Below are 23,862 nucleotides of genomic sequence, written 5' to 3'. Positions count from 1 at the left end.
GGGGGGAACAATGAAAATACTCAACCAGAAACACAGCATTTGGACCTCCCACTCTGTATACACCCACTCAGGCCTAATTTGATCTTTCCATCTAGCAAGAGAATACTTTTCCATTGCCTTTCTAGTGCTTCTGAAAATGACAAACAAACAGAGATTTCTGTCTGTCATTATCATAGGTATCAACAGCTGCAAGCCAAGAGTGTCTAATGACTTACACTTCAGACCCAACTGAAGAAGTTCACATGGTCTGAGTGGATCCTACATAAACACAAACTTTTCTTCTCCAAGTTTCTCAGTGGTGGGTTTGTTTGATCTTTACTTTGAACTAGTTAAGGAAGCCAATTTTCTTCTGCTCTAAGAGGCTGCACTGCTTCCATGACAGGGATCCCAGGGCTGCCCTTAACCGGTATAAGCTGAAGCAGACTGCAGCGGCCCTCAGCTTTAACCCAAGACAGTTTGAACTGAGTTGACTGGGCACTCCTGTTGTCCCCCCCCGTCTTACATCCTCTCCCACCCTAGCCAAGCCACAGCTCCTTTTCTTTCTCCCAACTACTTATCAGCCTCTCCCCAACCCCTGCCCACTGCTGCCAAAGCAGAATCCCTCAGAGCAGGCAGGGTTCCAATAACTGCATCGTGGCCTCATCAGCACCTAGCTATGCTGGACTCTGTGTCAGTTTTGCCTTGTTCATCAGATCTCTTGCCTACTTATCCAAAATGAAGCAGGAGTGGGACTAACAACACAGAGGCAGTGGAGAGTACTCCTGTCCCATCCTAGGCATTCCCCCAGCCAAAACCACCTCCCTGAACTAGTCAGTCCGGATGGCATACAAATTCTTCACAACTAGTCAGCATGCTAGGGGTTACCATGGAGTTGCGATTCTCAGAGACTACCTGTACCAGTAAATAATATTCCATCATCGCTCATGAGGTGATACAGGTTTAGCAACATGCACAACTTAATAGCCCCCTAGTTTTGTTTTAAATAAACTGATCAATGATCCCCAAAACCCACACAACCAATTCAGCATGGTATCCTGTCTCCTGCAGAGGCTGACAACTTTATTCTTCCAAAAGAAGACTACACATGAACATTATTGATTTAAAATAGGATTTTCTGCAGCCACCAGCAGCAAGGATCATAAGAGCCTCATCTTCCCTTCCAACAGTTAAGCTGTGAACTCCTGCATTACCCCAGTTTCATCAGGAACTAGTCAGCAGCTGGTGTATACAGCCCACCATGGAAGGAATGATTGCTATTGCATAAACAGAAGGGTTTTGGCTCGGTGTACTTCTACGGGACTTTAAATCACGTGGCCTAGAACAACATGTACAGAAAGAGAAGGAAGATTGTGTCTCTGGGTATAGGCCAGAGGAGCTGAGACACCTAGTTTATAGCCGGAACCACAATCTGCTAATTGCTACATCAACAAAAATCCTCTGGATGACAGCAGACCCTTCAGTTACACTGAAACCTACAGAAAGAGGCCACCATTCTTGCCTTAAGTGGAAATTTTAGTTTACAGTTTTCCAGCTTTCTGGCAGAATGGATGTTACAAATAAGACATCCTGAAACAAAGCCAATGCTCATGTCAACACAGTTGTCAGCAGCCCATAAAGATTTTTCCCATGTGTACACCTCAGACTCTCTGCATGCGCATCAGGAGTTCTGTGATGAAGCCGCACACATTGCGATTCTGGGCACAGTAACCCTAGCAGAAAGGCTAGGTCAATACTGAAAATGAATTTGAGTGTCCAGATCTTCTAAAGCAAAATTAAAGAGATGACTTGCCTCCAACTCTGGAGATTTCACAGACAATGCAAGGGGCTCTGTAGTTAAGGACCTTATGAAAGCAGGGAGGTGACCTACCCAAAATATAAACTGGAGAAAGTTCAGAAGTGCAAACGTTAGGTGACACTTACAGGATTCTGGGGGTGAAGGGGAGATTTTGTTTCAAGAAGGTTGCCCCCATTTTTGTCATGGGTAGGATATTATCCTACTGTGACTAAACCTGAAGAGTAAGGGACAAGTTGTAAAATTAAGGAGGCATTTCCCAATAGAATCATCATACTCGGTCAAGCAAGGTGGCCTCACCCAGCAATTGCTCCTGCCAATAGTCCTTGGCCTGACTTTTATTAGAGGCAACAGTCCAAATGACAAAAGCTGACTGATATTAGCTAGATTTACTCTCTCCTGCCCTAGTTATCTGGGCTCTCTTTCTTCCTTTCCAACTGCCTTACTACTCAGAAAGCACTTGTTACCACTGCCAGAATAGAATCATAGAGTATTAGGGTTGGAAGGGACCTCAGGAGGTCATCTAGTGCAGCCCGCTGCTCAAAGCAGGACCAATCCTCAGACAAATTTTTGCCCCAGATCCCTAAATGGCCCCCTCAAAGATTGAACTCACAACCCTGGGTCTAGCAGGCCAACGCTCAAACCCACTGAGCTATCCCTCCCAACACTAATACCACCTTGAGGGTGCATCTATACTAGACTTTTTTTCACCATTTGTCTTACATTGATACAGCTCCCCTGGCTGGTTGCATCACCCATGGAAATACCAAAGTAGACCAGAAACAAGCATTTTTACCACTGTCAGGCTATAAGATGGCAACAAAAAAAATGCTTGTGTCCATTCTAGTCTTACCACCAGCACTAGTACCACAGGCAAACAGTATGGAAATCATATGCAGACAAGGCTCTAGGGTCCAATGTCAGTAATAGTGCTGGAAATCTTAGACCAGACCCTCTCCAAGACACAAATTGTACCTATCTCTATGCCTAGCATGTTATGGGCACTCCCACCTCTAAAAGCTGACATATACAAAAAAATCCAAACCCTATACATCTCTGTCAGCGTCCATCTCTCAGACATTTGTTTAGTTATTTAGTGTCAAAGGATTTAAGGATGCAAAGTTAGCACTGAAGGGAGTCTGCAAAGCTGCAATGGACTTGTTAAGCAGCTGCTTCTGCTGCAGGGGGCTTTCAGTTAGAATCATAAAATATCAGGGTTGGAAGGGACCTCAGGCGGTATCTAGTCCAACTCTCTGCTCAAAGCAGAACCAATCCCCAAATAAATCATCCCAGCCAGGGCTTCGTCAAGCCTGACCTTAAAAACCTCTAAGGAAGGAGATTCTACCACCTCCCTAGGAAACCCATTCCAGTGCTTCACCACCCTCCTAGTGAAATAGTGTTTCCTAATATCCAACCTAAACCTCCCCCACTGTAACTTGAGACCATTACTTCTTGTTCTGTCATCAGCTACCACTGAGAAAAGTCTAGATCCATCCTCTTTGGAACCGCCCTTCAGATAGTTATCTAACAGCATTTCCCACTAATGGCCTCGGGGTCCCACTCCCTTCCATGCCCTCCTCCCCCAGAATGAACACAACAGGTTGAGCCACAACGCTGCAGTCATCTATTAATGATAGTCCAGTCAATGCATGCAGTGGGTCCCATGTCTTTTCTGTTTGCCTACAGAATGGGGGATGGGGAGAATGGGGGTTGGGAGATGAGGATCTTAAAATGCTCAAATAGAATTAAGGCTTTGCTCAGCACTAAGAGATAGAATTTAAGTTTTCCATTTCCGTTTGCTAGATGGTGTCTAGGTTTAATGTCAGCTATGCCTCAGTGGGTGGAGACTGGAGAATTTTCCTATTTCCCCCTCCCCCCCCAGTGGGGCCATGAAGCTATCAATTACCAATGGTCAGAACTCAAAATATATGCAGAGCCCCTCCACTCCCCTGTCACCAACAAATGTCCCTGGAAACAAAAAAAAAAACCTACTCTTCTCCAAATGGTATGAACCAGAACATTGCTAGATCTTGGCATAAGCTGTGAATCTCCAGAAGGGGGCACTAGTTAACTCAGCTACTCCAAGGTCTGATTCTAGAAAGAAAACGGGGAGGAGGGTGACGGGGCTCTTCTGGAAGCTGATGAATAAGGCTCTATCAAATTATATTAATTTTACAGCATGAGAGAACACATGGAAAAGTCTGCAGCAATCTCCAATGCGCTTCTTTTTCCTTTCTCAGTACTTCCATCTGAAGAGGGTCACCTCTGAGCACTAGGATTTGGACTGGTTTAAAGCTAGACAAGTTCACACCACTGTTTTCACAAAACTTTGAGACACCAGCCAAGCACAATGCCACAACCCTGACATGCCTGGATTTGGAGACCGTTCAGTGCTACTGCACTGTAAACTAAGGTTTGGTTTCTTTGCATCTTCCCCCCAACCCAAGCCCTTTCCTGCTCTTCCTGCCAGTCCAGGATCTTACCGATGGGAAAAGCCACAATTTTAGACAGATGTCCTCATTTTAGACAGCTGGAGCTCAACTTCACCATGTCAGCAGTGCAAGAGAACCTATAACTGGTTCTGTGCATGTAACTCACTAAAAGCATCCTCTCCTGGGAGCCTTCACTGGAACTCTTCAGCCTACGTCCTCATGCCAACAGGAGAGGCAAACAGAAGAAGCATGGAACTGATCAGAGCAGGCAAAGGGTTGTAATCTTCCAACACAGAACAATTATCCAAGCACCAGTCAATTCACTTGCATAACTCCACACATTTACAAAAACATCTTGCCTATAGAACAAGTGATGCTGACCTGGGACACACAGTGAGTGCCTAGATAAAACCTCAGCAGGCAAAAGGAGATCACCTCCTCTGCTAAAGCAAAGCTTAATTTTAAATTTACATTAGATTTGCTGAACAGGAAGCCACCTGTGAGGCATAAGGTTGAATTTACCACCCCACCCCACCAGGAGCGCTCTAGAGCAGGGTTTCCTCAATGACCGGTCTGTGGACTGGCGCCAGTCCCAGAGATCTCCCTGATCAAGTTTAGGAAGACAGCAAGCCAGTCTCTGGTATCAAAAAGGTTGAGAAACATGGCTCTAGAGCAGTGCTTCTCAAAGTGGTGGTCCGCAGACCGGTGCTGGTCCACGAGCCATTGGTAGCTAGTCTGCGGCGAGTTTCCTCATAAGAGCATCAAATAGGATAACAATATGGTACCGGTCTCTGGCACATTGGAAAAAAAATTGCTGGTCCTCCACATCAGATCACTTGAAAAGCACTGCTCCAGAGGATGAAACAAGCTTGCTTCTTTCTTTTGCATATTCAAATGGAACTTCAAATGGCCACAGGGACACAAGCCACCCTGCTATACTGGCACAAGGCAGTACGTACACAGGACTTCCTTTATATTAGACATTTTCTATTCTGAATTTGTCCTCCAACCTTCACAGATGATCAGATACTACAAGATGAGTGCCAATATAAAAATCTAAACCAGCATGAGTAGGGTCACTGGTGTTGCATGCAGGATTACCAGCAAGTCTTCATCCCTGGTCACCTAATTGGCCCAATAACCAATAATTTCTAACCCAGGTGGTACTCGCACAATATGCACCTGTGAGGTGTATTGAATTAACTTTTTAAAGTGAGATATGTCCAAATTATTCACAAACAGCAGAACCGAGAGTCACTAAGGAGTAGAGGAGCTATCTACTCTACCTTCCAGATAAATCTTGTTTCAAACACAGAGTGCCTGGTGATTTTTATTTTGTAATGCTCGAGTGTAATATTTAAGATATTGTTAACATCCAAGTGTCTGAATCAAAGGGTATTTGGGAGGAGAGTGCTGAAGAAATGCTGAAAGTAGCTACCATTTGAATTCAACTATCCTATGACAACTGTGATACTCAAGTCATTAGACTTTTGTTTGTGGGGACAGGATTACATACTATCAGGAAGGATGATAAAGAGACTCCATATGTACCATATAAAAGGGACAGGCTTGATTTCTGTGATGGGGAAAATTGCCTCTGGTGAGGAAGGAACATAGGTTTATCCCGACCAAGAGGTATTTTAAAAATAATTTTAGAGGGAAACAAATGAAGTGTTTTACTCAGAATTAGCACTTTGCTTGTCCCTGCATCTTGCTGACTGGTCCCACCCATATAGGAATGAGACAGCCCTACAGCAGTTTCAAGTGCATGGCATGGATTCCCTTAAGGGCGCTTATCCTTTTCTACAAAACAAAGCATAGCTTTACCCAACTGCATTCTGCTACCCAAGAAGCAGTCTGAAAGCAGGAAAGATTTATCCCAGGATCCAGAGATCAGTTTACAAAGTACAAAGGAGGAGATTATAAAGAAGTCTAGGGAGAGAAACACCCTGCTAGAATATTTCCACCTTTTTAATCCCAGTTCGTTCTTAACTTCAAAGTTGGATGATTGCAGAGAAAAAGCAAACTGCACAGCCAGCAAATTAACTTTCTCCTTTTAAAGCACAGTGAAGGAACACTGCCTTCTCCCCCAAAAATCTCAAATTCACTGAAATTCACACTAGTTATACTCAGAGTCTGCAAAATTTATAATTTCACTCAATTGTACACTGGAGTGGAACAGCTATGAAGGGATTATGAAGTAACAATGAGAGATTCTAAAGTTTCATCATGGTTAAGCAGTCTCCCCCATGGAAGTTCCTGTTCTACCCCTGCTGAAGGCCATAAAACAAAGCCATCCTGAATCAACTGATTCACAGACTGCAGTGCTGCAAAGTCTGCATTAGAGAAGAGTACCAATTCCAGAGCTGCAGGAAGACCCAGGGCCGGTGCAACCATTTAGGCGACCTACGCGGTAGAGCTTAGGGCATTGGGATTTGGGGGGCGGGCGCCATTTTCTTCAGCAGTGACTGCAGCAGCCAGATCTTCAGCCGCCCTGGTCACCACTGGCATTTTGGCGGAGGGAGCTGGGGCAGGGGAGCGCAGGGAAGGCCATCTGCGGCAAGTAAGGGGGAGGGGGGAGCGGCAATCAGGGGAACTCCCCGCCCCAGCTCTCCCCTGCCCCGCCTCCTCCCCGAGCACGCTGTGGCTGCTTCACTTCTCCCGCCTCCCAGGCTTGGGGTGCCAATCAGCTTAGGCGCCACATGCTCGGGGTGCTCGTGCACGGAGCAGGGGTGAGCTGGGGGGGGGGATGCCTCAGGGTGGAGGATGGCGGGTGGGGAGCTGCTGCAAGGGGGGCACCTCAGGGTGGGGGTGCAAGGTGGAAGTTTTGCCTAGGGTGCAAAACATCCTTGCACCAGCCCTGGAAAGACCTTTGCACATTTTCATATCAGAACAATGCATTCCTGTCACTTATCACACAAGGATCTGTGTGTCTGCCTTACCACAAAAACATTCTGATTGCGCATTCCACAGACTAGTTTTCCTTTAAGGTACAAACACGATATAATGAAAACAAATGTCTGAAACTGCTATTTCATACTAGACCCTCCAACCTCCCCAGTACCTTTTATTTGAAGTGGAAACATTTTTAGAACCCACTCTAAATACAGCTTTAGAGTCTGTATCCTGATGCAGCACATGCCTCACACATGACTTCTATTACTATTAATTATAATTTATATTACCAACCAGGACCCCTATTATGCTAGGCATTGTACAAACATAGAACAAATTATGCTGCGTCCTAAAATGCCTCTCATCCTGTTTAATTCAGTCAACCAGCTTTGCCTATTTGACACTGAGATTTGGATGCAGTGGCCCAAAGACTTCACAACATAGGCGTGTCTCTTTTGCAATTAGTCAAAGGTCAAGAAAAGAACTTCACTATTGTTTTGTGGAGAACTCAAGGGGACTCCGTTCCTTCTGAAATCTTGCTTGTCATGGCCTAGAGCAGTGGTTCTCAACATATTACACACTGTGGGTCGCATATGCTGCAGTGGCAGCCTGGACCCTGGACTTTCACTGCACAACTGTCCTGGCCCCTGGATCCCATGGGGCTGGCTGGCTGCCCTGGACACCTGCCCATCCTGATCCCCCTCTGTGTAGCACCCTGAACCTCAAGGCCTGCAGGGCCAGGCAGCTACCCTGGACCCTAACTCCTGACCTGTCCCAGGCCCTGCTGCGCAGCTGCCCCGGAAGCTCACATGGCCAGGCGGCTGCCCCGGACGTAGCAGGGAGCCCTGGACTCCCAAACACCCAACTCCGCAGGGCCGGCCAGGAGCCCGACCCCCGAGCAGCTGGGAACCTAGGACTGCAGGCACACCCACAACCTTTAGCACACAGCTGAACTGGGCCACAACTGTGTGCTAATTGGGCTGCCAGTTGAGAACCACTGGCCTAGAGATTAGATACAGACATTCCTCAACAGACAGCACAGAGAACACTGATTCAATATCAGTCTCACCAACTTTTTGCCAAAATAATTAAACATGAATCACTGTAGCGTAGAGGACAGCCCACCTCTAACATGGGGCCTGGAAGAATTCCCTTCAGGTGAGACAACCAGACCTGCTGGAAAATTGGTATTTACAGCTGTTGCAAAGTAATACATCCTAGCAAACTGTCACGTGACAACTGTTGACTAACTGGATTCAGCCAGTATTGAAAAAACTAATAGAGGAGCTGAAATTTAGTCAGATTACTTGCCCTCTCCAGAGATCCTCAGCCAGCTACCATATAGTTGGAAAAGTGACACACTCTTTCTGTGCTGAGTAGTGGCATATTCAAGCTCCTAAAGGCATCTGTAAGAGTTCAAATCCACTGTACACTCTGGAAAGATCAGGGAGTAGGGAATTGACTTCTTTACCACAACAATAAGACCTCTATTTCTTTCTCTCTCAGTATTTCTAAGATGCCTATCCCCACTGTATGTAAGAACAATAATTAAGGACATCATTGACTAGCTCGTGTGATAGCAAAATTCTCACAGCTCCCCTTATTCCTGGTGTGTATATCAAGGCAAGTTTTGTTTGACCTAGAATAGTAATGTAGAAATATTGCACACAGCCTCTATTAGCTGTCCTAGGGCAGAAACAAGATTATCACCCCCACATTCACTTTGCTTGCATGTTACATCTCATTCCCCTTTGTAGGTCTGTGTTTTGTCTTCAGACCATAAGGTCTTTTGGCAATGGACAGTCACCTGGCATAAGAGGGCCCTAATCCTAACTAGATCTCTGGATGCTAGAGCAATACAATTAAAATACTAAATACAACTACAAATAAATGCCAATTCCAAAGAAACCTTAAACACAATACAAGCAAAACGATACCCTATTTTAAAGTTAGTTGTCATGGATTAGGTGATACATGCAGCAAGTTAACATCCCAATGCAGTCGGGGAGCCCAGCACCAGAACAGCATGTGTTGAAGTAGCTTGGCAGAAAGTTTGCCAAGAGCATCCCTCAGATGTCAATTTCTCATTCAATTCATTAGTCTAAACCAGGGGTAGGCAACCTATGGCATGCATGCCAAAGGTGGCACACAAGCAGATTTTCAGTGGCACTCACACTGCCCGGGTCCTGGCCACCCATCCAGGGGGCTCTGCATTTTAATTTAAATTTTAAATGAAGCTTCTTAAACATTTTTAAAACCTTATTTACTTTACATACAACAATAGTTTAGTTTATATAATATATAGACTTATAGAAAGAGACCTACTAAAAACATCAAATTTTATTAGTGGCACATGAAACCTTAAATTAGAGTGAATAAATGAAGACTTGGCACACCACTTCTGAAAGGCTGCCGACCCACACTAGTATGTTTAGACCAGGGAAGACCAGGCTGATAACGGCAGAAGATGGAAACTAAGGTCAGTGCTCTTCATGTTAGTATCTATCTTTTCTATTTCCAGAGCAACATGGTTTAGTATCTTTAAACAATGTATTCTACAGTCTATTTTTACTTTTCACTAGCTCACAGAGCTCCCTCAGTCGCGGCAAGGCAGACATACCCACCCCCTCTGCCCATAGGACAAGGCACCCTTTTTAAAGGGAGATTCTTGAAAGCCAGGAATATGAGTTATGAAGGAGTTATTTATACTGAGTTTCAGAGAAGCTGGGAGACAAAGAACTGCAGCCTTTTATTTAAAAACAGTTCAAATTATGCTTTATCTTATACCATAGCTTAGCACAAGAATCGCTTAACAGGCCAGCTCCTTCCTGGAAAACTTTCAGAACACAAAGAGAGCAAGCAACAGGCTTTCCTGGAAATGCAGAAATCAGCTGGACCTGAGAGTGGCACAAGGGGCAGTCCTCATCTGCTTCACAAAGCCATAGGTTGTGTCGAGTCCAAGAACAACCTGATGCATTCAGTGGAGACACATACAAACTGCCACATCTTCACAAAGCCCATCACAACCTCCTCCATCCACTAGGTCAGGGGTCCCCAATGCACCTGCATCCTGGCCCCCGGGAGAACACCCGTCGAAATGCCAACGAATTTCAGCAGCATTTCTGCAGGGATGCCTCTCAATGAGGCCTCTTGCCGTCGACAAGTGACCTCATCGAGAGGCGTCGCCCCTGACTTTTTGATGACTTCACTTTCCTTCGGCAGCATTTTGGCAGGTGCTTCACCACCGCAGTGGTCCGTCTGGCGCCCACCAGACAAAAAGGCTGGGGATCACTGCACTAGGTTATTTGTATTACAGAAGCACTCAGTGGCCCCAATCAGAATGGGGGTCCATTACACTAAGCTCTATATAAACATTAGACAATCCCTACCCTAAAGGGTTTACAATCTAAATACTGACATGCAGCAACAGGTTGGTCTAAAAACAAAGAGGAGGATGACAAGGCCGATGGTAAAAGGAACAAGGAGGCACAGCCAGGTGCCTGATTTGCAGACTTGTAATAAATAATAAGAATTACACCAAGCTCTTATATAGCACTTCTTGTCTGCAGAGCAAGACACTTTACAAAACTTAGTATCACTATTACAATTTTACAAATGGGGAAACTGAGACATGGGGAGGTAAGTGACTTATCCAAGGTCTCCCAGCAGTCTAGTAAAGCCTTGCGCGGATACAAAATGGATAGCCAAGGAACTGCAGAGCTCTACCAAGAACAGAAGCAGCAAAAACAGCTGTATGTTCGACCACTGCTCACAGAAGCCAGCACCCTGCATGAGCAGCTCCGCATGGCTTTACTGCCCCTAGTCTCCCTGACTGGGGTGGGTACCAGGCTCAGCGGCAGCTGTCCCTGGTTGCACTAGTCCAGGAGCATGCAAGCCACTGAGCCTGATGCCTGCCTCAGTGGGGGAGAGGGGGGGCAGTACAGCCACGCCAGAGGAACTGCCCACACAGCACACTGGCTTCTGTGAGCGGCAGCCAGACATGCAGCTGCTTTCACTGCTGTTATTCCCGGTAGAACCCTACAACTCCTTGGATATCCACTGATATCACATCCGCAGATACAAATTTGGTATCCACTTAGGGCTCTACAGAGTAGTGGCTAAGTGAGGAAAAGAATCTAGGTCTCCTGAGTCCCAGTTCAGTGCTCTAGCCAGTAGGTTTAGTACCTCAAGCTTGGGGGGTTTATTTAATATAGGTGAACTGAAAGAATGTAATAGATATTCCATTTTATAAATGCTCTCCCCATAGTATCCAAGTATTTTCCAGCAGTTCAGTAAGCACTAAATCTGCAACATTTGCTCTCTCATCCTCTCTGCAGAGGGAGAAGTGCATGTCCTAGTTTGGATTTTTTTTCAGTGTTTGTGTATATATACACATACACTGAGCTACATGTTTATGTCAGAAAACGCAACTGCAAAGTGGAAGGTGGGGAGGGTTGTGAGGCTCCTTAACTCTCCTGTGGGAGTTCATTGCACAGGCTGGGACGCACTCCTTAAGAGACGAACTTTATGCCCTTACGGCAGAAAAAGCCATTGGGCAAGAAAAGCAAAGCCACACGCTCGCTTTACCTTGCCTCGCAAGTGGACACGTTGGCATTGGGACTGAGCAGCAAGGGGAGAGGGGCCGCTCCGGTAGCGACTGACAGGAGCGCACATCGCCCACCAGCTATTCGCTGGGTCAGGGGGATCCGCTGGGTCGCCCCTTTCAGCCCCTGCTGCCAAGCCGGGCGCCCGCCCTGCTGACTGAGGCGTTTCCCCAGCACCGCCCACAGAGCCCGGGCAGGGGCTACGTTCCCGGGGCGCCAGCTGCGCCCAGGGGCCCGAGCCGGCGCGGCACCGACTCTCGGCCGGGGCTGAGCCGCCCAGCGCGCAAGGAGCGGCCGCCCAGCGAGGCCCCGGACGCCCCCGCGGCCCGGGCTGCCCCGCACCTTCCAGCCGGCCGAGCTGTTGCTGTCGCCCTTGTCCTTGAAGTAGGGCACGAAGCGAACCATCCACTCGTAGATCTGCGCCAGCGTCAGCCGCTTCTCCGGGGCGCTCTCGATGGCCTGGCTGATCAGCTCCGCGTAGGACTGGTTCCCCCAGGCGTTGCGCCGGGAGCCGCCCTTCCGCGCCGCCGCGCCGGGCCCCCGCGCCCCCTCGGCCCGGCCGGGCCCCGCCGCCGCGGCTCCGCCGGCCCCCTCCTCCTCCGCCGCCGCCGCCGCCGCCGGGCCCCCCGGCTCCTGCTGCGCTGCCGAGAGCTCGGGCCTGGGCAGGGGCCAGGTACAGGAGCGGGGCCGGCTCTGCGGCTCGAAGTCCGGGTCGATCTCCACGCTGCCCCCGGGGCCGCCGCCCGCCTCGGGGCCCGGCTCGGGAGCCGCCATGGGCCCGCTGGCTCAGCGCCGCGCCGGGGCCCGCATGCCCGCGCCTCAGCGGCAGCCGCCGCGCGCCCCGCGAAGACCGGCGGCCTCCGCCATTCCCCAGCCGCGCCTCTCCCCGCGCGCTGCTGGCCCCCGGGCTCCCCCGCGTCGCCCCTTTGTCGCGGCCCCGAGCCACCGCAGCCTCACGGCTCTGTTTACCACAGCCTGTGGAGGGAGCTGCGCCTGCGTGCGCGAGGCATGCTGGTCGGTGTAGTCCTGCAGCCTTCCAGGAACGGAGCGCCCGCTAGGCGAGTCCGGCCCAAGGACTCCGTTTCCCGGCAGCCCGCGCATGCGCCGAGGCGAGGCAGGGACCAGAACGGCAGCGTGGCAAACAAGACGCGTAGAGAACTACAACTCCCGAAATGCTCCGCGACAGCCTCCTTATGCGCTCCCCTTACATAACAAACCGAGCCCTCCCGCATGCGCGTCTTGCTCAATTCCCAGTCGCCTTGGTAGCGACCCTCCCCCTCGCTGTACCACCGGGCTCCTGATGCCCCCCACCCCCGCTCACCAGCCCCCAGCTGTACTCCTGCCTGCTGTGCCAGCCAGCGACCCCTCTGCCAGGCCCATGTGCCCCCCCACTGTGCCAGCCAGCGACCCCTCTGCTATTCTCCCATCTGCCAGGCCCATGTGCCCCCCCCCACTGTGCCAGCCAGCGGACTCCTGCTGTCGCCCCCCAACCCCCTCACCAGCCAGCAGCCCCCAGCTGTACTCCTGCCTGCTGTGCCAGCCAGCGACCCCTCTGCCAGGCCCATGTGCCCCCCCCCACTGTGCCAGCCAGCGGACTCCTGCTGTCGCCCCCCAACCCCCTCACCAGCCAGCAGCCCCCAGCTGTACTCCTGCCTGCTGTGCCAGCCAGCGACCCCTCTGCCAGGCCCATGTGCCCCCCCCACTGTGCCAGCCAGCGGACTCCTGCTGTCGCCCCCCAACCCCCTCACCAGCCAGCAGCCCCCAGCTGTACTCCTGCCTGCTGTGCCAGCCAGCGACCCCTCTGCCAGGCCCATGTGCCCCCCCCCACTGTGCCAGCCAGGGGAGCCCTGCTGTTCCCCCCAGCCCCCTCACCAGCCAGCAGCCCCCAGCTGTACTCCTGCCTGCTGTGCCAGCCAGCGACCCCTCTGCCAGGCCCATGTGCCCCCCCCACTGTGCCAGCCAGCGGACTCCTGCTGTCGCCCCCCAACCCCCTCACCAGCCAGCAGCCCCCAGCTGTACTCCTGCCTGCTGTGACAGCCAGCGACCCCTCTGCCAGGCCCATGTGCCCCCCCCCCACTGTGCCAGCCAGCGACCCCTCTGCTATTCTCCCATCTGCCAGGCCCATGTGCCCCCCCCACTGTGCCAGCCAGCGGACTCCTGCTGTCCCCCCCCAACCCCCTCACCAGCCAGCAGCCCCCAGCTGTACTCCTGCCTGCTGTGCCAGCCAGCGACCCCTCTGCCAGGCCCATGTGCCCCCCCCACTGTGCCAGCCAGCGGACTCCTGCTGTCGCCCCCCAACCCCCTCACCAGCCAGCAGCCCCCAGCTGTACTCCTGCCTGCTGTGCCAGCCAGCGACCCCTCTGCCAGGCCCATATGCCCCTCCCCGTGCCAGCCAGCGACCCCTCTGCTATTCTCCCCTCTGCCAGGCCCATGTGCACCCCCCCGTGCCAGCCAGCGACCCCTCTGCTATTCTCCCATCTGCCAGGCCCATGTGCCCCCCCCCACTGTGCCAGCCAGCGGACTCCTGCTGTCCCCCCCCAACCCCCTCACCAGCCAGCAGCCCCCAGCTGTACTCCTGCCTGCTGTGCCAGCCAGCGACCCCTCTGCCAGGCCCATGTGCCCCCCTCACTGTGCCAGCCAGCGACCCCTCTGCTATTCTCCCATCTGCCAGGCCCATGTGCCCCCCCCACTGTGACAGCCAGTGACCCCTCTGCCAGGCCCATGTGCCCCCCCCCCTGTGCCAGCCAGTGACCCCTCTGCCAGGCCCATGTGCCCCCCCCACTGTGCCAGCCAGGGGAGCCCTGCTGTCCCCCCCCAACCCCCTCACCAGCCAGCAGACCCCAGCTGTACTCCTGCCTGCTGTGCCAGCCAGTGACCCCTCTGCCAGGCCCATGTGCCCCCCTCACTGTGCCAGCCAGTGACCCCTCTGCCAGGCCCATGTGCCCCCCCCACTGTGCCAGCCAGTGACCCCTCTGCCAGGCCCATGTGCCCCCCCCACTGTGCCAGCCAGGGGAGCCCTGCTGTCCCCCCCCAACCCCCTCACCAGCCAGCAGACCCCAGCTGTACTCCTGCCTGCTGTGCCAGCCAGTGACCCCTCTGCCAGGCCCATGTGCCCCCCCCACTGTGACAGCCAGTGACCCCTCTGCCAGGCCCATGTGCCCCCCCCACTGTGCCAGCCAGTGACCCCTCTGCCAGGCCCATGTGCCCCCCCCACTGTGCCAGCCAGGGGAGCCCTGCTGTCCCCCCCCAACCCCCTCACCAGCCAGCAGACCCCAGCTGTACTCCTGCCTGCTGTGCCAGCCAGTGACCCCTCTGCCAGGCCCATGTGCCCCCCTCACTGTGCCAGCCAGCGACCCCTCTGCTATTCTCCCATCTGCCAGGCCCATGTGCCCCCCCCACTGTGACAGCCAGTGACCCCTCTGCCAGGCCCATGTGCCCCCCCCACTGTGCCAGCCAGTGACCCCTCTGCCAGGCCCATGTGACCCCCCCACTGTGCCAGCCAGCGGACTCCTGCTGTCGCCCCCCAACCCCCTCACCAGCCAGCAGCCCCCAGCTGTACTCCTGCCTGCTGTGCCAGCCAGCGACCCCTCTGCCAGGCCCATGTGCCCCCCCCACTGTGTCAGCCAGCGACCCCTCTGCTATTCTCCCATCTGCCAGGCCCATGTGCCCCCCCCACTGTGCCAGCCAGCGGACTCCTGCTGTCGCCCCCCAACCCCCTCACCAGCCAGCAGCCCCCAGCTGTACTCCTGCCTGCTGTGACAGCCAGTGACCCCTCTGCCAGGCCCATGTGCCCCCCCCCACTGTGCCAGCCAGCGACCCCTCTGCTATTCTCCCATCTGCCAGGCCCATGTGCCCCCCCCCACTGTGCCAGCCAGCGGACTCCTAGTGTCCCCCCCCAACCCCCTCACCAGCCAGCAGCCCCCAGCTGTACTCCTGCCTGCTGTGACAGCCAGTGACCCCTCTGCCAGGCCCATGTGCCCCCCCCCACTGTGCCAGCCAGCGGACTCCTGCTGTCCCCCCCCAACCCCCTCACCAGCCAGCAGCCCCCAGCTGTACTCCTGCCTGCTGTGCCAGCCAGTGACCCCTCTGCTATTCTCCCATCTGCCAGGCCCATGTGCCCCCCCCCGTGCCAGCCAGCGAACTCCTGCTGTCCCCCCCCAACCCCCTCACCAGCCAGCAGCCCCCATCCGTACTCCTGCCGGCTGTGCCAGCCAACGACCCCCTGCTGTTCCCCCATCTGCCCCCTCCCCACCAGCTGTGCTAGCCAGCAATCCACTGCTGTGCCAGGCCCCCATGTTCCCTCCCCTGCCTGCCATGCCAGCCAGCAACCCCTCCTCCCACCCGCCATGTCAGGTCTATATGCCCCCACACCGCCACCTTGGCTGTCCCCACCTGACTGAGCCAAACAATCTTAGCAGCATCTCCTTGGCCCAGCTCTGCCAGCCAACGTGCAGGGGTCAGCCCAAGTCTCCTTTGGGTCTGGAGTGCTCCAACCTCCTCCGGTGTTCTTTCCCACCTGGGTCTTGGGTTGTTTCACCTCCCTGATTCTGCCAATGCTGCCTTACAAGGCCAGGCTTCTGCAAACTTTGCTTTCCACCATCTCTTCACTCTGGTGCATGGCCCAGGCTGCTCTCATCCTCCAACCCACCATCTCCCTGCCCCTTCTATAATAATAATAATAGGTATATCTCCAATGTCCTAGAACTGGAAGGGACCTTGAAAGGTCATCTAGTCCAGCCCCCTGCCTTCACTAGCAGGACCAAGTACTGATTTTTACCCCAGATCCTTAAGTTCTCTGAAACATCACTAATCTTGTACTCTTGTCTATTTGGGGATGTATGGTAATGTCTATCACTGGTATCCAGAGGCTTGGGCAGTGAGCACATATATGGTATGGTTATGCTGAGAAGTACTAATGATGGCATGGGTCACAAACCTTTCTGATATTGGGTGTAAATGCAACCTTCAAGTAACATCATGATCAGGATGAGTTAATCAGAAGCCCCTGCACTTAGGACAAAGGGGGCTGTGAACACACTTGGGAGTTCAAAGTGAGTGGACTCAGGGGTTTTGCTGATTTGTATAGGGAGTGGGGGAGAGACAAAGCACACAAAGTGAGAACACACAGAACAGAAGGAGAGACAGAGGCAAAAAACAAGAAAGCCAAGCAGTAGCCTGTGAGCCCAGCGTGATCCTGGGAGAAGCTAGAGAGCTTTTGGAACTACTGGCAAAAAGGCTTGGGGTTGTAAGCTAAGAAACTGTTCCTTTTGTTCTTGATTCCTTCTGCATTTGGAGAAGCAGGACTCTATATTTCTTGTAAGTAAACAAGATTGCATCAAGGAAAATATCAAATTCCTTCAATTTCTGCTTCCAACTGGAACATTTCCAAAGCCCAGACATTTGAGTAGTCGCTCAGGTCAAAAAGGAGCAAGATTTAGTATTTTCACATATGTTGCCCTCTGCTGCACAGCATCTAGCATTACAGTCCCTTGGTTATCATCTGAACTAGGTTTATAACTTCTATCTTGTCTTGGTGCATGAAAAGCGTGTGTGCAAGAAGCAGGGCCATTCATGACAGAAAGGTGCAAGGAGAGCTTGTCACGGAGTGTGGGGGAGTCCGGCCCTGCACCCCTCTTCCTGGGAACCACAGTGACTCTTGGCCAGCCAGTAAAACAGCAGGTTTACTGGACAACAGGAATGCAGGTTACAGCAGAGCCTGTAGGTACAGTCAGTATCCCTCAATCGAGTCCTTCTGGGCTTTCAGGGTGCTTGGATCCCAGCTTAGGATACCCTGAATTCTGCCCCACAGCCCCAAACCCAAACTGAACTGCCCCTCCTCCCGCCGGCCGATTCCTTTGTCCCGCTTCCCCGGCCAAGGTGCTAATCCCCTCCCCACTACCTGGCTCAGGTTACAGGCTTAAAGATCCTGTCCCTCACCTAAAGACATCCCCAGCTCTCCCATCCCCCACACCGACAGTCCCTATTTCATCACAGAGCTATAAACCTAAAACTGACAGGGAAAGGATATCCAGAGGAGACCATCCAATATACTGTCCCAAAACCTCAGTGATCCAATGCTTCATCCTGGACAACTTCTAACCCACAAAATAATATTGCTGGGAGCAGACGGGTTACCTCCATGTGACAATAGCACTCTCTACCCCATCCCAACTACATTCCTTGTGATTCAATCACTAGGACCTGACATGGGCTAATATCTCTACTAATTGTCTCAACTTTTCAAAACTGTTGCACAGATTATTCCATGTTGTTCCAATATATACACACAGTTGTTCCATCCTACACACACATGTTTATGCAAGTGAGCATATACAAATACACATGCCTCTCTTTCCCTGTACCATTTCATTCCAAATCAGGTCTAATACTGTTCATCTTAATGTCTTACATCATTTTCTACGAGAGCTTTGCCACTTAGCTCTCCCTGGGACCTAAGAAGCCGCCAACATTTCACTGGTTCTAGTTTTCCTTTTTAAGTTGTGCCAAGGATAGATGTAGGTCTCCTGCACTTCCTAAATTCCCCTACATCTCACTTCTGGGTGACATGTTCCAGTTAGGTGAACCCTGGATCACTGTTATGCATGGGACACCAAATTGAAGGGATGCAGGACTGAAGGGACCAGTGAAGTGCATAGCTGTTGAAACACCCATCAGGTGGTAATTAGCAAGCTGGCCAGATTTGAACCAATGACAAGAGTTCTTGCATTGGTGAAAGACTTTGAATACCATCATTAGCAATAACCACAAGCACTCGGTCTCATTCCTATGGCACTCTGACACGTGCCGTTGTATTAAGTGAGTTGGAATAAAGGGGCCAAAGTGTTAACATAACCCAATCACTGCCCAACTTTAAACGGTGTTAAACAAGGGCCAGGGTGTGGTAAACAGAGACCTCAGCCTGCTTAGTACCATGGCAAACACATCATTACAAATCTTTTTAAAATATTAAAGATACAGATAAGGAAAAACAATAAAGAGTTTGAAATGTAAAGAATTAAATAAGGCTTTAATTTTAACATATCTTCAAAGGTGCTGGAACTGGGGGTGCTGCTGTGCCCCCTGGCTTGCCGTGGATTCCATTCCCACTATGTGTCGCCTTGGCACCATGTTACTACACTTACCCAGACTGTCCAACTGGGTTTGGTACCCGCAGTTCCCCCTGCCCCTCAGGAGTCTGTGACCAGTAGCATAGGGTGACCAGACAGCTGTCTTCATGTAGAATATTACTTATCCTAACAGAAGGAACAAAGCAATTAAGGAAAGGAATTTATAACAACATGGTCCACACATGCCTATCTTACCTAAAGTCTTGCCATCCCCTGATGATAGCCTGGGTAGCCCCAGCTTCTTCAGCCAGTGTCTGTGTCAGTCTGGTTTCCCTAATCAGATCCCCAATGTCTAGGAAAAGCAGCATCTTCTTATCCAGACAAAGTCCCTTTGTTCTTGTCAATTCTGGGCTTTGGTGATGCTTGTCCAAACCAGTTTGATAACCTCTGCCAGAGGTTGAGATAGATTCCTAGAGCCAATGGCTCTGCCGTTGTTCCATAACAACCCTCAAGCGTTTGCTGAGTGTATCTTGAGCTATTCTTCCTTCCTGCTTATTTTCCTTGGAGACCACTGTTAAACTAGCCCAGTATAGTCATACAAAAACATCCCAATACCCAGGTCACCTATGGTATTCATCAGGTATTACAGAGCAGCTCCACATCCATCACAATTGCAATAAGTCATTACAATCACTAAACTAATACATACTGCTTCGTGTTCTCTACTTGTCTGATGGGGACTGCTAGTTGTTTGGGGCAGGGTCTGGGTATTTTAATATTTGTAAAATGCCATGAATAGCTCCAGAGCTGTCTAAATAAATAAAACAAGATAAAGCAATAATAGTAAATAATAATAATAATAATAATAATTAATAATAATACTGATGGGTTTCTTTTGGCCTTATCATTTCCATGCATAACAAATGTGGAAGTCTCTATGGAGTGTCTCAGTCCAATATAGGCCATAGTAGGTGGGGATCTTGGTCCCATTGGGGTGTATGCATCATTGCTGGAATTAGAGGTATGGGAGTCTCAGGATGGCACAGGTGTGTGGGGGACTCGGGCCCAGGTGGGGTCTGCGATAGGGGGCTTGGGAACAGATGGGCTTGGCGGGGGCTCAGGCACAGGCGAGGTGTGGGGGGAGCTCAGCCCAGCACAAGCGTGTGGGGGGCTCGGGCCCAGGCAGGGTCTGGGAGGGCTCAGCCTAGCACAGGTCTGTGGGGGGCTCGGGCCCAGGCAGGGTTTGGGGGGGCTCGGGCCCAGGTGGGGTCTGTGGTGGGGGGCTCGGGCACAGGCGGGTTCGGGGGGGGTTCGGGCACAGGCGAGGGGGGGGCTCAGGCCCAGGCAGGGCCTGGGGGGGCTCAGCCCAGCACAGGTCTGGGGTGGTTCTCTGGCCCAGGCAGGGTCTTGGGGGGCTCAGACCAGCACAGGTCTGTGGGGGGTTCGGGCACAGGCGGGGTCTGGGGGGGCTCAGCACAGGTGAGGTGGGGGGGGCTCGGGAACAGGCAGGGTCTGTGGGGGGGGCTCAAGCTCAGGTGGGGTCTCGGGGGGCTCAGCCCAGCACAGACCTGTGGGGGGCTTGGGCCCAAGCAGGGTCTGTGGTGGGTGGCTCGGGCACAGGCGGGCTCAGGCCCAGGTGAGGTATGGGGGGGCTCGGGCCCAGGCGAGGTGTGTGGGGACTTGGGAATAGGCAGGGTCTGCGGTGGGGGGCTCAGGCCAAGCTGGGGTCTGGGGAGGCCCAGCCCAGCACAGGTCTGTGGGGGGCTTGGGCCCAGGCGGGGTCTGGGGGGGCTCAGCCCAGCACAGGTATGTGGGGGGTTCGGGCACAGGCGGGGTCTGGAGGGGCTCAGGCCCAGCACAGGTCTGGGCGGGGCTCGGGCCCAGGTGGGGCCTGGGGGGGCTCAGCTTAGCACAGGTCTGGGGGGGGCTCAGGCAGGGTCTGGGGGGACTCGTGCTCAGGCAGGGTCTGGGGGGGGCTCAGCCCAGCACAGGTCTGTGGGGAGCTCAGGCCCAGGTGGGGTCTGGGGGGAGTTCGGGCCCAGGCGGAGTCTGGGGGGGCACAGGCCAGCACAGGTCTGGGGAGGGCTCAGTGGGGTCTGGGGGGGCTCAGCCCAGCACAAGTCTGTGGGGGGCTAGGGCCCAGGCCAGGTGTGTGGGGGGCTCGGGAACAGGCAGGGTCTGTGGCTCAGGCCCAGGCAGGGTCTGGGGGGGCTCAGCCCAACACAGGTCTGGAGGAGGTTTGGGCCCAGGCGGGATCTGGGGGGGTTCAGGCCCAGCACAGGTCTGTGGGGAGCTCGGGCCCAGGCGGTGTCTGGGGGGGCTCATCCCAGCACACGTCTGTGGGGAGCTCGGGCCCAGGCGGTGTCTGTGGGGGCTCAGCCCAGCACAGGTCTGTGGTGGGGGGCTCTGGCCCACAGGGGTTTGGGGGGGGCTCAGCCCAGCACAGGTCTGGGGGGAGTTCGGGCCCCGGCGGAGTCTAGGGGGGCGCAGGCTAGCACAGGTCTGGGGAGGGCTCAGCCCAGCACAAGTATGTTGAGGGCTCGGGAACAGGCAGGGTCTGTGGTGGAGGGCTCAGGCCCAGGCGGGGTCTGGGGGGGCTCAGCCCAACACAGGTCTGGAGGAGGTTCGGGCCCAGGCAGGGTCTGGGGGGGTTCAGGCCCAGCACAGATCTATGGGGAGCTTGGGCCCAGGCGGTGTCGGGGGGGGGCTCATCCCAGCACACGTCTGTGGGGAGCTCGGGCCCAGCCGGTATCTGGGGGGCTCAGCCCAGCACAGTTCTGTGGTGGGGGGCTCTGGCCCAGGTGGGGTCTGGGGGGGCTCAGCCCAGCACAGGTCTGGGGGGAGCTCGGGTCCAGGCAGGGTCTGGGGGGGCTCAGGCCCAGCACAGGTCTGGGTGGGACTTGGGCCCAGGTGGGGTCTGGGGGGGCTCAGCCTAGCACAGGTCTGGGGGGAGCTCAGGCAGGGTCTGGGGGGACTCGTGCTCAGGCAGGGTCTGTGGGGAGCTCAGACCCAGGTGGGGTCTGGGGGGAGTTCGGGCCCAGGCGGAGTCTGGGGAAGCACAGGCTAGCACAGGTCTGGGGAGGGCTCAGTGGGGTCTGGGGGGGCTCAGCCCAGCACAAGTATGTGGGGGGCTAGGGCCCAGGCGAGGTGTGTGGAGGGCTCGGGAAAAGGCAGGGTCTGTGGTGGGGGGCTCAGGCCCAGGCAGGGTCTGGGGGGGCTCAGCGCAGCACAGGTCTGGGGGGGGGCTCGGGTCCAGGCAGGGTCTGGGGGGGCTCGGGCCCAGGCGGGGCCCGGGGGGGACTCAGCCCAGCACAGGTCTGGGGGGGGCTCGGGTCCAGGCAGGGTCTGGGGGGGCTCTGGCCCTGTGGGGTTCAGGGGGGGCTCAGCCCAGCACAGGTCTGTGGTGGGGGGTTCCGGCCCAGGTGGGGTCTGGGGGGAGCTCGGTCCAGGCAGGGTCCGGGGGGGCTCAGCCCAGCACAGGTCTCTGGGGGGTTCAGGCCCAGGCGGGGTCTGGTGGGGCTCAGCCTAGCACAGGTCCGGGGGGGGCTCGGGCCCAGGCGGTGTCTGGGGGGGCTCAGCCCAGCACAGGTCCGGGGGGGGCTCGGGCCCAGTTGGGGTCGGGGGGGGCTCGGGCCCAGGCGGGGTCTGGGGGGGGGCTCAGCCCAGCACAGGTCCGGGGGGGGGCCTCGGGCCCAGGTGAGGACTGGGGGGCTCTGCCCAGCACAGGTCCGGGGGAGCTCGGGACCAGGCGGGGTCTGGGAGGGCTCAGCCCAGCACAGGTCCGGGGGGGGCTCGGGTCCAGGCACGGTCTGGGGGGACTCAGCCCAGCACAGGTCCGGGGGGGGCTCAGCCCAGCACAGGTCCGGGGGGGGCTCGGGCCCAGGCGGGGTCTCGGGGGGCTCAGCCCAGCACAGGTCCGGGGGGGGGCTCGGGCCCAGGCGGGGTCTGGGGGGGCTCAGCCCAGCACAGGTCCGGGGGGGCTCTGCCCAGCACAGGTCCGGGAGGGGGGGCTCACGCCCAGGCGGTGTCTGGGGGGGCTCAGCCCAGCACAGGTCTGGGTGGGGCTCGGGTCCAGGCAGGGTGTGGGGGGGCTCAGCCCAGCACAGGTCTGGGAGGGGCTCGGGTCCAGGCAGGGTCTGGGGGGGCTCAGCCCAGCACAAGTCTGTGGGGGGCTAGGGCCCAGGCGAGGTGTGTGGGGGGCTCGGGAACAGGCAGGGTCTGTGGTGGGGGGCTCAGGCCCAGGCAGGGTCTGGGGGGGCTCAGCCCAACACAGGTCTGGGGGGGCTCGGGTCCAGGCAGGGTCTGGGGGGGCTCAGCCCAGCACAGCTCTGTGGGGGGTTCAGGCCCAGGCGGGGTCTGGGGGGGGCTCAGCCGAGCACAGGTCTGGGGGGGGCTCAGGCCCAGGCGGTGTCTGGGGGGGCTCAGCGCAGCACAGGTCCGGGGGGGGGCTCGGGCCCAGGCTGTGTCTGGGGGGGCTCGCGCCCAGGTGGGGTCTGGGTGGGCTCAGCCCAGCACAGGTCCGGGGGGGGCTCGGGCCCAGGTGGGGTCTGGGGGGGCTCAGCCCAGCACAGGTCCGGGGGGGGCTCGGGCCCAGGTGGGGTCTGGGGGGGCTCAGCCCAGCACAGGTCTGGGGGGGGCTCGGGTCCAGGCGGGGTCTGGGGGGGCTCAGCCCAGCACAGGTCCGGGGGGGGCTCGGGTCCAGGAGGTGTCTGGGGGGGCTCAGCCCAGCACAGGTCTCTGGGGGGTCCAGGTCCAGGCGGGGTCTGGGGGGGCTCAGCCCAGCACAGGTCCGGGGGGGCTCGGGTCCAGGCGGGGTCTCGGGGGGGCTCGCCCCCAGGTGGGGTGTGGGGGGGCTCAGCCCAGCACAGGTCCGGGGGGGGCTCGGGTCCAGGCGGGGTCTGGGGGGGCTCAGCCCAGCACAAGTCCGGGGGGGGCTCGGGCCCAGGTGAGGTCTGGGGGGGGGCTCAGCCCAGCACAGGTCCGGGGGGGGGCTCGGGCCGAGGCGGGGTCTGGGGGGGCTCAGCTCAGCACAGGTCCGGGGGGTCTCGGGCCCAGGCGGGGTCTGGGGGGGC

At 55.2% G+C, this 23,862-nt stretch overlaps 1 protein-coding gene across 1 annotated transcript in view; it reads right to left on the bottom strand.

Annotated features, from left to right (window-relative positions):
- Positions 1–12,497, bottom strand: part of FOXO4 (forkhead box O4) — a 29,924-nt gene extending 17,427 nt beyond the window's left edge. Inside the window, exon 1 of the mRNA XM_030574238.1 lies at positions 12,066–12,497. Coding sequence (XP_030430098.1) covers positions 12,066–12,497 — 432 coding nt within the window. The remainder of the gene's footprint in view (positions 1–12,065) is intronic.
- Between the last annotated feature and the right edge of the window lie 11,365 nt (positions 12,498–23,862).

The sequence above is a fragment of the Gopherus evgoodei genome, chromosome 9 (assembly GCF_007399415.2).
Source record: "Gopherus evgoodei ecotype Sinaloan lineage chromosome 9, rGopEvg1_v1.p, whole genome shotgun sequence".
Taxonomy (NCBI): Eukaryota; Metazoa; Chordata; order Testudines; family Testudinidae; genus Gopherus; species Gopherus evgoodei.
Note: the sequence above shows the minus strand (reverse complement) of the source record. Positions and strands in the feature narration are given on the sequence as shown.